This window comes from Condylura cristata, unplaced genomic scaffold (assembly GCF_000260355.1).
Source record: "Condylura cristata isolate star-nosed mole 26May11 unplaced genomic scaffold, ConCri1.0 scaffold00004, whole genome shotgun sequence".
Lineage (NCBI taxonomy): Eukaryota > Metazoa > Chordata > Mammalia > Eulipotyphla > Talpidae > Condylura > Condylura cristata.
The window spans coordinates 60,572,622-60,585,329 of NW_004567105.1; the positions used below are offsets into that span (position 1 = coordinate 60,572,622).

At 57.2% G+C, this 12,708-nt stretch overlaps 1 protein-coding gene across 6 annotated transcripts in view; it reads left to right on the forward strand.

Moving 5' to 3' along the window:
- CACNA2D2 (calcium channel, voltage-dependent, alpha 2/delta subunit 2) overlaps nucleotides 1–12,708 on the forward strand; it is a 130,161-nt gene that overhangs the window by 20,765 nt on the left and 96,688 nt on the right. For all 6 annotated transcript variants that reach the window (XM_012720388.1, XM_012720389.1, XM_012720390.1 and 3 more), the window contains exon 2: nucleotides 5,019–5,100. In XM_012720388.1, the coding sequence (XP_012575842.1) occupies nucleotides 5,020–5,100 (81 nt within the window). In that variant the 5' untranslated portion in view covers nucleotide 5,019. The remainder of the gene's footprint in view (nucleotides 1–5,018; nucleotides 5,101–12,708) is intronic.

The following is a 12,708-nucleotide window of genomic DNA, read 5'->3' on the forward strand; positions in this document are numbered from 1 at the left end:
TAGGCCTGGGCCTCTTCTGGACCTGCCCCTCCCAGCCTGCGGTTAAGCAAAGCCCTCCCCCTTGCCTTCCTGCCTTCTGCAGGGTCCAGCCGCCCACACCCACCCTTGCCCTCTGAGGGTGAGCCTGCAGTGTCACCTGTCTCTGGTTTTTTGATTTGTTTAATTATAGATGAGTTTTCTGCATAATTTATTCCAAAAGCCTGGATTATACTGTACAATTAAATCACATTCTGATCAACAACTTCACGTATAAAATTAACAACTGGCAACAGTTTAATCTATGCTGCTGCATCTGCACACAGACTCACCCTCCCCCCATCCTTTCCCAGCCCCCCTTATCCTCCCTTCCCTTCCCCTTTCCTCCCCTCCCCCTTCTACCCCTGCTCCTCAGGTGAGGCTGTGGCTGGCCTCAGAGCTGGAGGCCCTGTCTGATGCTCTGCAGTTTGACCCCAGGCCTCCCCAACCTCCTAGAAGGGCCCTCAATGATTCTGCCTCTTTAAAGGGGTCCTCAGCCCAGCTCCTCACCTCACACATATATATCTCCGCTCCCTTGCCTGATGGTGACACCCCTCGTCCCTTGCGTGCTCCCCTCGGTTCTGAACTGTGCCCTGGAGACCACGGCACAGCATCCCGCAGCGGCCGGGGCTGCCCTCAACCTCCCGCTCTGGGAACATGCACTTTGGCCTGTGCGGTTCCCGGCCTCTCACTGGGGAGCGCAGTGGGGCTAAAAGGAACCACTCGGAAAATAACAAAAATAATGAACAACCATATACCAGAGACATTTTGTGGGGGTGGAGTGGGGAATGGGATCAAAAACGGGGAGGGGGGGGACAGGAGGGAAATGCATGGGACTATGGTGGTGGCACAGGGGTGATTTGGTGATGGGAAACCCGCGGGGATTACAATCAAGATGGAAAAAAAAAATGTGCAAAATGATGTAAAAATAAACTTTTGTAATAATTAAAAAAAAAGGAGCCACTCGGGGTCCCCTTCCAGAGCACCCTTCCCTTCCTGTGGTGGCTCCACGCTGCTGCGCCCCTCCAGGCCTCAGGAGGCATTCCTGGAAAACTCCCTGAGCACTGGCAGGGACTGTCCTGGATGAGCTTCTGGCCCTCAGCCCCCCATAATAGTACCCATCAAAGTGTCTGTGTGGCTCTGTCCCTTGGAGCTGTTCCGCCCGTCATTGGTACCCCTGTTTATGGAAGAGAAAACTAAGGTTTCGAGGGGACAGAACTCTCAGAGGTCACACAGCTGGCAAGGCGGCCTCTTGCTGAGGCTTTGCAGAGGCTGCTTTGTCCTGGGAGGGTGGTGCCATGGGCGCCTGGGCCCCGGGACAGCTCTGGCCTCTCCCGCACCCACCCTCGCCAGGCTGTTTTTCTCTTCTGGGGCAGGATGCCTGTGCGCCCCTGCTCCCAGGCACATCAGAGCCCACTGGAGGTTCTGACGCAGCCTGGTACCCACAGCAGTCAGCCCTCATCCCGCCTCATCCCGCTGCATGCCCGCTGCACGTGCTCCCTCCCAGACACGCTCGCCTCACGGTCTTGCTAATTTGGTACTTAGAGACACTTGGAGATAAGCAGTGTCATCTCAATGAAGAGCTTGGAAAATCGCAGGGATGGGGGGCGACAGCAGGTACGTGCCCCCATTGGCAGGCTGCCTCAGGGGCAACACTGGCTGGCGAGCGAGGCACTGGCAGATTAGGGTGCTGGGGTCCAGACAGGCCTGGTCAGTTTCCCTTTGACTCAGTTGGTCCATGGCTTCTATTTATTTATTTATTTCGATTATACCAGTTTATTTCTACATCATTTTGTTTCTTTTTCCATCTCAGCTGCAATCCCGGTCCACAGCTTTTGATACATCCCCATCCTTTCAAAGCCTCACACCCTTCCGCTGGAGCAGGTACAGCTGTACCTGGCACTTCCAGTCTTGGCTTGGTGGGTGGCTCCGGGCCCCCTTGGCCCCATGTGTCACCTCTTGGAGACAACAACCAGGACTGCAGCCAAACCCTGGGACCCACAACGTCATGTCTCCGTGATGATGAAGTGACTTATCTATCATGTTCTTTTTAACTCTTGGACACACATCTGGCTTTCCTAATTGGGTTTGGCTGAAGTGAATAATCAGAGTAACTTGTTTCCCTGGCACTGTACAGCTGGGGCCTGGGGTCTTCCATCAGGCCCGGAGCACAGAGCAAGGCTGGCCTGGAGCCAGCCTGGGGCCCAGGCGGGTGTATGTTCCAGACCTGTCCTGGGGTGGACCAGTCCCCGCAGCCCACAGCAAAGCTTAGAGCAGCTCGCCCTGAAAGTGGGAACGGGAGCGGGGAGACTGTGTGTGTTTGAGAGACAGAGTCTCTTAGGGGCAGAATTGGACTTTATTGTGAGATTTAGATCGTCTGAGTTTTTAGTGTTGAAATAGCCCTTTTCGGTAAAATGATGATAGTAAAAGGGTGCTGCCTGTGCAAAACAAAAACTTGGCATTTGTGTCTATGCTCCCAATTAATTTTCTTTCACTTACCTGTGACTCCTACCACCGGACACCTACCTCTACACTAGGCGAGAGAGAACAGCCTGAGGTCAAATCACCGGTGTGTGCTGTTGAAAATGCTTACTGTTCATGCTCCAGGGGAAGACCCCGATGTGTAGCATCTGCTGATTTCTGCGGTGTCCGTGGGCCGCTGCAGCTCATCGCAGGCTCTCAGGGTGAGAACTGCGCGCAGAACTGGGCGGGAGTTTACCGCTGGCTCCTGCTGGCGCCATCAAACCCCTGTGCACACTCTGTGTTTATTGCTTCCTGGGTTGGTGACCCTGGACAGGCCCTGAAAGCCCCTGGGCCCCAGTTTCTTCATGTGTGAATGGTGGAGGGGCTGTTTGCCTCTTTGTGAAGCCAGAGAGCAGGGAAACGCCTTGCTCCTCGGCTACACCTTGGACGCTGTGGGTGCTATTGTACATATTGGCCCTGGGGAGGGGTGTGCATGGTTGGCTTCCTGTCCCCTAGAGTGGCGAATGCCTGCAGTCAGGGTCAAAGTCAGGGCATAGCTAATGGTTCCCCTTGGAGATTAGCTACTTGACCTTGCCCATTCATATGCCACCTGCCTGACTGGATGCAGGACGGAGGGGCGGTCCACCTCCCCATTAGCCCCCCTAGACTCTGTCTCAGGAGTACAAAACAGCCACCTGTCACTCTGTCCACCCACAGCCAGAGCCAAGCCACCAGCACCTGGTGGACGGGCGCCAGGGGCCGAGCCAGTCTCCATTCTCCACTGGGCTTTGCTCTCCTCGGGCTGGCGGCTGAGGCCTCATTATCCTGCCTCGTGCCACCTGCAACCTGACCTCTGCCAGGGTCTGGGTTAGCTTCTCCCCTGCAGTGAGGAGTAGAAATGGGCACCAGGCTCAGCCAGCAGCAAGCCGAAGCTAATACCTCTTTCTTTTGATGTTGATTTTTTTCCCATCACGGTCCTGACATTCAGCTTGGCAAATTGCAATTAGTGATCTGCCCGCCTCCTGCTCCAAGTTCCCATGCCAACCGGCCGGGACACACACAATGGCATAGGCCCAGCCCCCCAGCCCCAGACCTGAGGAGGGCTGTGGAGCGGGAAGGGGGGTGAGGGTATCGTCTCAGGCTCTTCTGACCCTAGAACTAGAAGAGTCCTGGCCCCGAGGGGCCTTAGGAGAGGCTGTGGAGGTATAGGACCAGGGCAGGTATTAGAGGTAGTAAGACCAGGGCAGTCTCCCAGATCCTGTGGCCTCTGTGGGAACCCCCCCAAGAGGCTGGGAGGCTGACATCACCTGACCCCTGCTTTGCCCTGTGACCTGTGTATTTAAATATTTGTGGTAATTCTCCCGTGAGCCCTCCCCTCCCCTGGCAGGGGAGGCCGCGGTCTGTGTGAGGAAGGAGGCCAGGGTACCTTTTTAGACACTTTGGGGCGGGGTAGGAAGGGTGGGGGTTTGGGGGGGGAAGGTGGTGTGTGGTCACAGTGAGAGATGCTTTGCAGTGTGAAGTGTTCACTCGCCAGCCCCTGCCCCAGGACCACCAGTGTGATTTTGGTCACCTGACCCGATACTGCCTGAAGTGGGCTCCCAGGTTAGAACCCAGCCAGGCCCCTGCCCAGCACCGTCCCTATTCCTGGGTGTCAGCTGAGAACGCAGAGCCCCGTGACCACCATCCACCCTGCCCGTTGGCACCGGCCCTTGTTCACCTGGTCTCCTCTGTCTTTCTCATACTCTGCGAGGTGGCCTCACGTTTCCCTAGTTTCCAAATTAACTCGAGATGGGTTAAATCCCACTCCAGGTGGCACCATGTGAAGGAGAGTAGTGCAGGCTGGTGGCTCAGGTAGAGGATTCACAAGGTTTGCCGGCCCCCAGAAAGGGGTGACACTCTGAGCTGGACCTGTGGGTAGGCCGTGTGTGGGGGGCCTCCAGGGGTGAGCCTCAGGGAAGCTTCGTGTGCCGTGGCGCTGGAAAGGCGAGGGCCTCTGGAGCTGGAATCTCCACGTCCGGTCTCAGGTGAGACCGAGGGCAGGGTCCCGCCCCCGCTTACACAGTGGCTTCACAGTGGCAACAGCCCTGCAATATGGGCAGTATGCCCTCCCTTCCCCTAGTCCCCACCTGGCTTGGGGGAAGGCGGCCCGAGATTCAGCAGTCCCCACCTGCGTCACTCACGTCCCCTTCCTGCCTGGTGTCTGGAGTTCCCACATTCAGAGCGGCAGCATCAAGGGCTGCTCTCCGTGGTGGAAAATGCTCTCCCCCACAGGCTCCTCGGAGCTGCTGGACTCCCTCTGTGCATTTAAAGTGCAGTCCTCTCTCCTCCTGGCTGCCCAACAATACATGAGGAGAGCTGGGCCAGCGGGTCTGAACTTCAAAGGGAATCACAGGCACACTCTGGTGCCCAGCCTCTGCTTCTTCGCTAGTGAAAATTAGGTTCTGAAGGGGCAGTTGCTTTGGTCACCTGTAGGTGGCCAGGGCTGGATGGTTCCAGCCCCAGGTGGGTCCCTCTGACCCCTCTGTCTTCTCTACACACAGGATGCAGCACTGGGCCCGGCGCCTGGAGCAGGAGATTGACGGCGTGATGCGGATCTTTGGGGGTGTCCAGCAGCTCCGTGAGGTAAGTCTGATTCCACGTGCTTTCCTTTCAGGGGCCCTCATCCAAGTGGGCATGGAGAAGGGGCTTCAGACGGGAGCCCTTCCATTCTGTGCGGAAGGGTCTCTTGAAGTCCCAGCACTGTGAACAGTTGAACGCCTGGGGCAGTTGGGGAAATAACTAGAAAAGCAATGACTGCTTGGGCTCTTGACCTGCTTTTCCTGGGGTGACTGTTCAAGTGGTACCCCGTCAGCTCTGATGTAAGGACATCTGGCTTTTCAGGTTTTCAGGTGGTCGAGGTCTGTGCTTGAGGCACCCCCTGGGGCAGGGGCCCAGGCCCTGGAGGGGCGAGGATGCACAGAAGCAGTGTGACTCTCGGCATACCAAGTGGGGTGTCCAGGCCACAGCGCCCCGGAGCACAGAGCCACCGCTCAGGATGCTGGCATGTGAGCCCAGCTGTCTGCCTGTGTTTGGCGGGCTGAGGGATCAAGGGGCGGGAGGGGTGATTGATTAGGCTCGAGCGACCACATTCATCCTGAGAGATTATGTTAATGTTTGAAATAGTGATGTGAAGAGCAGGCCATCCGTCACCCCCAGAGGCTGCAAAGTGTGTCGCTGTCAGGGCGCGGGCGCCTGGCCGTCAGTCTTCTGTGGGAACACAGAGGCTCGAGGATGAGCCTAGTAGTGAGGGGGTGGGGCTCCTGGGGAATCCGAGGGGCTTCAAGGGGCTCTTTAATGGGCACTCGGGCCAGGAGGTACTGAACAGAATCCGTCACATGATGAACGGGGATCTCCTGCTGGTTGGCCGGAGCAGCAGAGTAAACCGAGTCAGCGTGGGGTCCAGGCCCAGGGCCTACACTGAACACTACACTGAATCAGGGCCGTAGTTGCCACGTGTATCCTCTATGGGGCAGGTGCCATGGGGCATTGTCTTCAGTTTTTTCCTGTATGCCAGGTGCCCAGGAATGAGGTGACAGTGAGTGTGTCCACGGTGTGTGTAGGAACTGTAGCCCCAGGCGAGGGTGGTCACCACAGGGAGGGGGAGTTGGGTCTGAGGTCTGAGCCACCAGCTTGTGGGTGTCCTGCCCCCCAGGGGCCTGACCTCCCAAACCTCCCTTCCCTGGTTGCTGGGCTTGAATTGCATTAACCCTCACCCCACTCTTCCTGTGAACTCTCAATGACTCAGCCACACTTGGAGACCGGCAGAGCTTTCCAGAGAAGGCGCTGTAGGAAAAGCTGTTCCGGAACAGAAGTCAGTTTATGCTCAGGAATAGCACCCGGCATTAACTAGGCTCTAAGTGGGCGCTGCAAGCGCAGGCCTGGGGCTGCGGAAGGAGTGGTCGGCCCTGGACTGTGCGTCTGTGCCTCTCCTGGTTTCATGACTGTGTCCTCTGCCCCGCCCGTGGGCAACGTCCCGTGCTTTGAATCCTCAGCCCGAGGACATTATTTTATAGTCATGGACAACGCCATCACTAAAAGTTTTGTCAGAGAGAAAATAATGTACACACTTCATGCCTGAGGCTCAGATTTGTCTGAACCATCAAGCTTCCTGGTTGGCGAAGGCCAGAGTCAGAATCTCCACGCCGTAGACCCACTGTGTGCTCCTGGGAGAGCCTAAGACCCTCTCTGGTCCTGTGGTCCGGGCCCCACTTAGGAAGTTTGACTGGAAGGAAGGGTGGTCAGAGTGGCAGTGGATGGGCTGGCTCAGATTCATCCCCTTTTCTAGACATCAGATTTGATTTCCCTCTTTGATTGTTTTCACCCCCTGGATGTGTTTTTCCTCCCATTCTGATGACATCTGAGTGATTCCAGATACTTTCATCAATGAGTGCATCTCCCCCGCCCCACCTGCCAGAGTCACACTAGTTTGGGGGGGGGCAGCTGGGGCTGGGACCGGGGCTCCTGACTCCCGTCCCAGGGCCCTGCGCCTCTTCTGGCTCTGCCCGCCCTCTTGCAAGGTGGCCGGGTGAGCCGGCGGAGGGCAGCTGGGCCGGAGCAGGGACTGTGCTGAGTGTCGTGGTGGGCGGCTGGCGGGCTGGCAGGCAGGCAGAGAAGTGCTGACCTGGCATTCCCGGCTCCTCCTGGCAGCCCTCTGCCTGCAGACGACTGCCAGCTCTCCAGCGGCTCTGTGTCCTGCTCCAGTTTTTTCTCACCTGCTTCCTCAGCCTCTTAACTTCCCGCTGACAGCTCTGGGGTTGCTTCTCGGCACAGGGTGCTCTGGCGAGGTAGGCGGTAAGGGAGCAGGTGAAGAGTTCTAGAGGAAGAGGACAACCCCGTGGGAGCAGGAGGGAGCCAACTAATCAACTCTCCACCCCCCTACAACCCACCCTGACCTTGACTGAGCCACTGTGGCTCTTCTTCAAAGGCACTGGAGAGGCCCGTGCGCCGGGCCCATGCCTCACACCATGCCTGCAGAGAGCCCTGACCCAGCTGTGGGTGCTCCTGTGGATCTGGCACCAGCGCTGCCAGACCGACAGCCGCAGCCCCATGGAGGCGCCCCCCCACCCAGGCCTCCAAGTTGATTCTGGGCTGCCCCCAAATACCGTGTAGCTGAGATGATCCTCGCACCCAGGTCCCCTTGGCCTTCTCTTCCCCTATCTGGCTGCCCTCTCTGCCTGCTACCCTCCTAGAGGCCACCCCACCCCCAGAAGCTGGGAGCCACAAGAGCTGGCAGCTGCGGAGCTCAGAAACTGCAGACAGTGGCATTTGGGAGCATTTTCCTTGCCTTGGCACTTTCTGCCTCCCAACCGCACCATAGCATGGGGGCTGGGTATAGATGGGTCCGTTTGCAGGTTGGAGACCATGGCATGCTTGGAGGAGTGTGGGGGCCTTCTGTGAAGAACCCCATCACATTTCGTCATCTAAGCTCAGAGCCAGCGCATAGTAGGAGCTCCCACTGTAGCCTGGTGTTCATGTGCCCCTTTTGCTTAGCCAGGCACTTCTGAGCCATGCCCCCCCCCCCTGCCTCCAGAGTTTCCAGCTCTGGCCCACGAGTCGCCCACAAAGACGAGACCCTACTGTAGTCTGCTCCCTACCCCAGAGCCCTAGAAGCTGAGTCACCAGAGGAGACTGGCTCTCCTGAGCCCCTTCTTTACCCTCCCCCATCAGCACCATATTGCACCCATCCTGGGGGGGAGAGCAGAGAGCATATGCTTGGGCTCTGCGCTCATTTACATAATGAGGCTGATCAGGAATGAATAATTCATCAGGTGCCTGGGGGTGCACAGCGAAGGATGTGGAGACTGCTGGTCTCCCCACTCCAAAGCCCAGGTCACTCCAACCATCCAGCCAAGGACCTGCCCCCTTCTGGCTGGGGACCTTGTGGGAATGCAAAGCAGGAGTAGTTATGGTCTGACATGAGACAGGCCCAGTGGTTTATCAGGAAAGCCAGGCGTGAGGTGGGCCCCTGCCCTGGGTGAGACCTTCCTTGAAGAATCTCTACAGAAGAAAATGAGAAGAATCCCCTGCCTCAGTGGGCTCAGGGGGTGAGGGGAGGCTGCTTGGCCAGAGCTGGGCTGGGAGCAGAGACCTGGGATAGTCACACTGGGGACCACAGGCTCCCAGAGAAGGCCCAGGTCACATGTAGGTCTGACATGGTGTCTGCATGAAGCCTCCATCCCTTGCCTGCCAGTTAGGGTGGAAATGGCTTCGAGCACTGTCCACAACCCTGACTGTCTCAGCTCCCACGAACCGTAGCTCAGTGGGACGGTGCTGGTTGCTCTCACAGTCCTAACATACAAATGCAGCAGGCAAGGCCCTGCCTGTCTCAGTCATCCTGGAGCCTGGCAGTGCAGGCCACCTGAGAGGTGGTGGGATTCAGGAGAGGAATTGAGGCAGAGGGGCGGGCCTGGGGCAGCCTCCCCTTGGACTGCTGACCCCGTACCCAAGAAAGTGGACTGCAGAACTAGAGACCCTGGCCCCAGTCTTTGTTCTCCCCCACCTCCACCCCAGTTGGTGTGCTTCTCTGGACGATCATGGTGATTTGGGGTGATGGCATCTGTACTCCCACTTCTGTGGGTAGGGAGCATGGCATTCCTGAACCAGTCACAGTGCTGCAGTCCCAGCCCATCTTGTCTGCCGCTGGCCATCCCTGTACCCTGTCTGCTCAGTGCTCAGTGCTCTCTGGAAACGTGTAATTAATATTTGCAGAATGGCACATCTGGAGCTGGCTTCTGGCAAGGACCAAGTGTGGCCACATCGACCGCTGCTTTCCTGAGGCCTCAGGAGGCAGAGCTGGGTTTTTGCAGGGACCTTTTAAGACCTCTCTCCTTGTCCCTACCCCTTCCACACACACCCCACTGGTACCTCCTAAAACAGGCTCACACACTGCCTCAAGGGGTACTGGCTGTGCTTGCCCCCACTTGGGGAGGGTCCTCTCTGAGCATCCAGGCAGCCAGGGCTAGTGGTGTCCAGCAGGGAAGCTCAAAATACCAGAGGGGGGCCTGATTGCTGGCTCAGTGGGTTAAAGTGCAGCATTTAAAGCAGTACGAGTTCAATCCCTGCCCCCGAGGTGACCCACATGGCACGGCAGGCCTCTCCTGACCAGCCTACTGCTCCCCTCAGCAGTGTGCTTCCTCAATCTGCCTGTTCTGCTCCCCACTCTGTCTCTGGTGAATCCTCTCATCGCCCCTGCACCTTTGGCCTGTACCCCAGTTCTGTATGCATAAATAAATCAATCTTTAAAAAAAAAATGCTAGAGGACTGGGGTGGAAGAGGAGGAAGGAAGTTACCATTGTGGTGGCTACAGACAAAGCATCCCCAGAGGGCCAGCAAAGGGGAGCTCAAGCAGCTGTCACCCCCATAGCCTATTTTGTCCTGCTATCAGAGCACTGCAGTTTGAAGGTGCCTGAAGAGACCCTGCCGCTCCTTGGCCAGGCAGACAGACCCCTGCTCACACAGCCCCTGCTGATGTGTGGAGTCTGGGGGGGCGCCCCACCTAGGCCAGCACACTCCTCCCCAGGGTTTCCTGAGTCCCAGAACCATTGTCCTGGGGGCTCTGCACTTGCCCATGGTGCACCCTTCCCCAGACACCTCCCAGTGGGGCCCAGCGGCACCCTCCTGGCGTAAATGATCAGGATGCCAGTCCAGTCAGGGTGGGGTGGAGGGCAGAATGTGAAATATGCCGCTGGGTAGGGATTGCTGCCGCTCGCCTCCCTAAAAACCCACATATATTATTCTTTAATGGAAAGTTAATTGTCTTATTATTCCCTCCATATGGTCCTCTTGCTCGGCACCCAGCAGGGATGCATGGGACTGAGTGGGGGCTCCGGGGAGGGCGTCTGAAACGTAGTGAGGCCGCTGCTTGAGCACAATTTGGCACACAGAGGCAGATGCATGGGCACCTAGTGGAAGCCTTGCGGGAGGGGGGGGTGCGGGGGGGGCCCTCTTTGTGGCCCCAGCTCAACCTGCTCCCCACCTCTTTCCTTCCCACACCTGCCCTGGGGGCGGCCTCTTCTGTCACCCCTGCCCCCTTCAACTGTAAGGTCTGGGTATGCTCTCTCCTGAACACTGTGTAGAGACACTGGTGGGGGGGCGGGGGTGCTGCTTCCTGCTTGCCCCCTCCCCCAACACACTCTGTTGTTGCCTGCAGGAGAAAATTCCATTTTCAAGAAGCTTTTCAAAGCCGCTTCAACTGTGGCAGGAGCTCCTGCCTGAGGGCCGGCTGACTAGCTGGGGCGCCCCACACTCCTCCCACTGCACCCCCACCAGAGTGGGCTACAGGAAGTTTAGTGTCAGGAAGGCTACCCCAAGGCTCTCGGCCCCGGGCCCTTGCGTGGCTTCCAGCCACCTGGAGCATCTTTACCCAGCTGGCTGTGGCTGCTCACCCTGGTCAAGTACTGGCGACTTTCTCCATCTTGCCACCTCCCAGGCCTCCCCTCCTCCTGCTTCCCAGAGCGTGAGGTTACTAGGTCAGAACACCCTCACAGCAGGTGGAGACTGCAGGGCAGGGTGGCCCCAGAGGCGTGTGCGTGGAGGTCTGCATCAGAGCACCTGGAGGCTGGCAGAGGAAGGCCAGGCAGGGAGTCCTGCTAGGCTTCTGGGGTTCTAGAATCATTACAGCAAAAGTTGTTTCTTGTGGCTGTGGAGGGGACAGGTCTGTGGGTGCTGAGAGGCTACCGGCCTCCAGTTTGTGCACGAGTCACGGTGGTCCAAGTTCAGCTCCCAGGAACAGGAAGGCTCAGAGCAAGGGTGAAGATCTGGGTCTTCTGAAGGGGCAGGAAGCCAGGAAGTGGCAGAGCTGGAATGTGAGCCCAGAGCTTGTGTCACGGCTGGGCGGAAAGAGGGAAGTGGGCAGGATGGCTGAGCTGGGCTTTCGTGTCCTGCCTCTCTGATCTTGGTTCCTCTGTCTGTGAAATGGGGACCCAAGAGTCCCTGTCCTCTTGGGAGAATCTCAGAGGAGGAGGGCCAAAGAAGGGCCCTGCAGATGTGAGGTAACAATCATGAGCCCCCCTATCTTCTTCCTGGGAGTCCCCTGTCTTCCAGGAGCTGGTCACGGTTTTGGCAAGTTCAGATGCCCAGGGTGTCCCTGTTCTTTCTCAGCCCAGGAGTTTGGGAACCGGTTTCTTTCCTAATGTCCTAGTCCATTTGGGTTGCTGTAGTAGAACACATAGAAGTGGCAGCTCATACAACAGAAGATGTGATTCTGGAGCGTGGAGTTCCAGAATCAAGGTGTCAGCAGATTCAGTGTCGAGTGAGGACAGCTTCCTGGTTCACAGGTGGTTGTCTCCTTGCTTTGTCCTCACATGGCAGAAGGGGTGAGGGATCTCTTTGGGGTTTGCTCTATAAAGGCACTAATCCCATTCACTAAGGCTCACCCTTAGGATCTAATCACCTTCCCAAGGCCCTGTGTTAGATACTGTCTCCTTGAGGATTAAGCTTCAGTACAGATTTTGGGGGACACAGACATCCAATCTACAGCTCCTGCTGATTATGACATCTTGTGGGGACTTTATGGGAAGAAGCACAAAGGCTGCCAAGGCTGGAAGAAAGAGGGTCAATGGGTCAGTGCAGAGCGGGACGCTTCTTGGGTCGGGAAGAAGGCAGAGGTGTCCCTGAAGAGGAAGTGGTGGAAACAAAATAGGTCTGTGAGTCTGTACCTCAGATCAGCCAGCCATCAGCAGCTTGTTTCCATACCCCATGGCTCAGAGATGGGCATGGAGCTTGGTTGGCAAGGGGTAGAGGCAGCAGGCAGTCCCTGAGCTCTGAATGAACCCCAGTTACTGGCAACAGGAATGGGGAGGGAAGTGGGTCAGAAAGTGGAGTGGCTGAGCCCCGGGCATCTTCAGGAATCTCTGTAAGGTTCATTAACTGGGGGAGAGGCCACATTGAGAACTGTGCTGGTCCTAAGCACCCTAACTTCCTCTGGAAATTTTGGCTGAGAGTCTGTGACTTTGCTGCAGGCTCCTTCCTTGAAATGACCCCTCAATCCTTCCATCTTGGGCATCGTCAAACTTTGCTAAGGCAACAGCCCCACAAGGCAAAATGAAGACATTGGCTCTCCTCTGGGGTCTCCAGAGAGGCTGGCTTACAGCACCGCAGCTGGGGTCAGCACCAGTGGGAACCCAGCACTTGCAGGCTGTTGAGCTGAGGTCGGGATCTGCTCCCTTTCCCTGGTGTCTGCTTGCATCTCTA